This window comes from Pelodiscus sinensis, chromosome 1 (assembly GCF_049634645.1).
Source record: "Pelodiscus sinensis isolate JC-2024 chromosome 1, ASM4963464v1, whole genome shotgun sequence".
NCBI lineage: Eukaryota > Metazoa > Chordata > Testudines > Trionychidae > Pelodiscus > Pelodiscus sinensis.
In genome coordinates, this window is record NC_134711.1 from 331,774,131 (window position 1) to 331,777,052 (window position 2,922).

At 50.9% G+C, this 2,922-nt stretch overlaps 1 protein-coding gene across 1 annotated transcript; it reads left to right on the top strand.

Moving 5' to 3' along the window:
* Nucleotides 1-807: 807 nt before the first annotated feature.
* Nucleotides 808-1,806, top strand: LOC102450049 (olfactory receptor 52E8-like). The gene is given in 1 exon segment (XM_006112572.3): nucleotides 808-1,806. A coding segment is annotated over 1 exon segment (999 nt).
* The last annotated feature ends 1,116 nt before the right edge of the window (nucleotides 1,807-2,922 follow it).

The following is a 2,922-nucleotide window of genomic DNA, read 5'->3' on the forward strand; positions in this document are numbered from 1 at the left end:
ATATGACTCCTTTTTTATTTTGAGATCGTGCAAGATCTCCTTGTTAAGCCAAGCTGGTCTTTTGCCATATTTTCTATCTTTCCTACATAGCGGAATTGTTTGCTTTTGGGAAACAGGTTCATGGGCACCTGGCCTTTTTTGCCTCTCGTGTCTGGCCTGACTCTTTCAGCTCCCTGCCCGCCGCAGGTTGGAGCGCGCTGGCTTGGAAACGTTTTCTGAAACACCCCCCCTGCAGCGTCAAGCTAACCGCCCAAATCACGGGTCTACAATTTTCATTGTAAAATCACTCATTAAAAGTGCTGTCATAAGGGTGGAAATCGGGTAACTATTACAGTTGACTAAGATCAGCAGAAGTGACTTAAATGGGGCCCATGTGTTGCGTAGTCTTGCCTTAATCATATTCATGCCCATCAGCGTTACGAGCAGGCTTCCATCGGGGGACCAATGACCTAGGCTTCCGTCGGGGGCCGAGCAGCCCCAGGAAAACAAGTGCCAGTATGCACGGAGGAATTCCCATTCCCTTTGTGTGAGCTGGGAAAAGTACGTCATTCCGGGCTCTACCGTCATAAAACAGCCGTGGCTGTGAGTATCATTGTGGCCCCTGGGCTTCCGAAGTCGAGTAGCCCTGGTCTAGATCACCCCTGATACATGGGTGTTCTATGAGTCTATCTGCTTCACCCATGAGAACGACCGCCAGTAGTGCATGTTGTGGCTCCAACTAACATTGTCTCTCCAACCAGGTGTTGTTACTGCAACCATCCCCCTACACTCTGGCCAGCCATAGGAAGTCCAGGGAACGTACGGTGCATGCAGGAGACACCGTTCTGCCTCACAGTTGGATAATTTCTCCCCTACTTCATGTCAGATTCCAACAACACCGAATTCACCAACCCCTCCATCTTCATCCTGCAGGGCATTCCCGGCCTGGAGGAGGCCCATGTCTGGATCTCCATCCCCTTCTGCATCATGTACATCACAGCGCTCTTGGGGAACTTCACCGTCCTGTTTGTCGTGAAGACAGAGCCTAGTCTCCATGAGCCCATGTACTATTTCCTGTGCATTCTGGCTGTCACCGACCTGGTCCTGTCTACGTCCATCCTGCCCAAAGCCCTCAGCATCTTCTGGTTCAATTCCAGGGAGATTGATTTCAGTGCCTGCCTCACCCAGATGTTCTTCATTCACAGCTTCACAGCAATGGAGTCGGGGATCTTGGTGGCCATGGCGTTGGATCGCTACGTGGCCATCTGCCATCCCTTGAGACACTGCACCATCCTGACAAACCCTGTGGTGGCCAAAATTGGTCTGACCATGGGTCTGCGCAGCAGCATGCTGGTACTACCCTCTCCTTTCATGGTAAGGCTCCTGCCATATTGCAGAACCAACATCATCCCCCACACATACTGTGAGCACATCGCCATAGTGAAGCTGACTTGTGCTGATATCCGTGTTAGTAGTTACTATGGGCTCTTTGTGTTATTCTTTGTGTCTGCTCTGGATGCGTTTTTTATCACGGTGTCCTACATCCAGATCCTCAGGGCCATCTTCAGCCTCCCCACCAAGGACGCCCGGCTCAAGACTTTGGGGACCTGTGGCTCCCACTTTTGTGCCATCTTAGCCTTTTACATCCCATGTCTTTTCTCCTTACTCACACAACGATTTGGCCACAATGTGCCCCAGCATTTCCATGTTCTCCTTGCCAACCTGTACCTGTTGGTTCCCCCCATGCTAAACCCCATCATCTATGGGGTGAGGACCAGACAGATCCAGGACAGGCTGCTCCGTCTCTTGACTCACAAAAGGGCCTAAAGTTTTCTCCTGGGCTCTGGCTCTCGGGCTGAGCTCCATTCGGAACTGGCTGGTGGCAGGGTGCTGGGCTCTCTTCCCTGAATCACACTCCGGACAGTCCAAGTGACATTAAATCCTCTTCTCACCTTTCTATACTGTCAGCCTGACTATCTGGGTAAGCCACCTGTGTAGAACTCATTACCGATGGATTTGCCAGCTATCTCATTGCTCGTAACTGTCCACTGTAGGAGAAAGACAGAGCCTGAAGCATCTGCCTGGTGTTTGAACCAAAGTCAGCAAGAGTTACTCTATGAGTCACAGACAGGCCGATGTTTGCCTGCAAGTCAGCGTCTCTCGTCACTGGAACCGCTAGCAAGGATAGAACCACATGAAGTATTTACATACGCCCCACCAGGACAGTACAGGGACACCCAGCTGAGTAAGTGATAAAATAGTTTAAAACAAGAGTGAAAGCAGAACAACGGGTAGTGAATGTTCGGTGGGAAGTCCAAGGGGAGGTAGCAAATGTGTCATTAGTGCGTAAGATGATACATATGGTGTGTATCATAGATTTTTCATTTCTGTCTATGAATGTTGGGTTACTTCAACTTAATTCTTTGGCCGGCCGAGGGGGTGTCATGATCATGAGAAATGACCAGCAGCCTGGGGACTAAGGGTATGTCTACACTACCACCCTAGTTTGAACTAGGGTGGTTAATGTAGGCAACCGGAGTTGCAAATGAAGCCCGGGATTTGAATTTCCAGGGCTTCCTTTGCATGTTGCCGGGCGCCGCCATTTTAAAATGTCGGCTAGTTCGGACTCCGTGCCCGTGGCTACACGCGGCACGGACTAGGTAGTTCGGATTAGGCTTCCTATTCCGAACTACCGTTACTCCTCGTGGAACTGGCATGATCTACAGAGGGAGCCTACGAAACCGCACGCAGCTGAACGTTTATCATCACTGACAGAACAAGAGTCCTGTCAGGACACCGCACCAGTGAATCCTGCATTGACTGTGTCGCTGTCCTGAGCTACTAACCCACAACTCTCCAGCGAGGAATCGGCCTCTGTTCTTCCTCTCCCCCATGAGAGCCTGCCCTTTCCACTTGCTCCCGTTCTTCTTCCCTCACTCACTG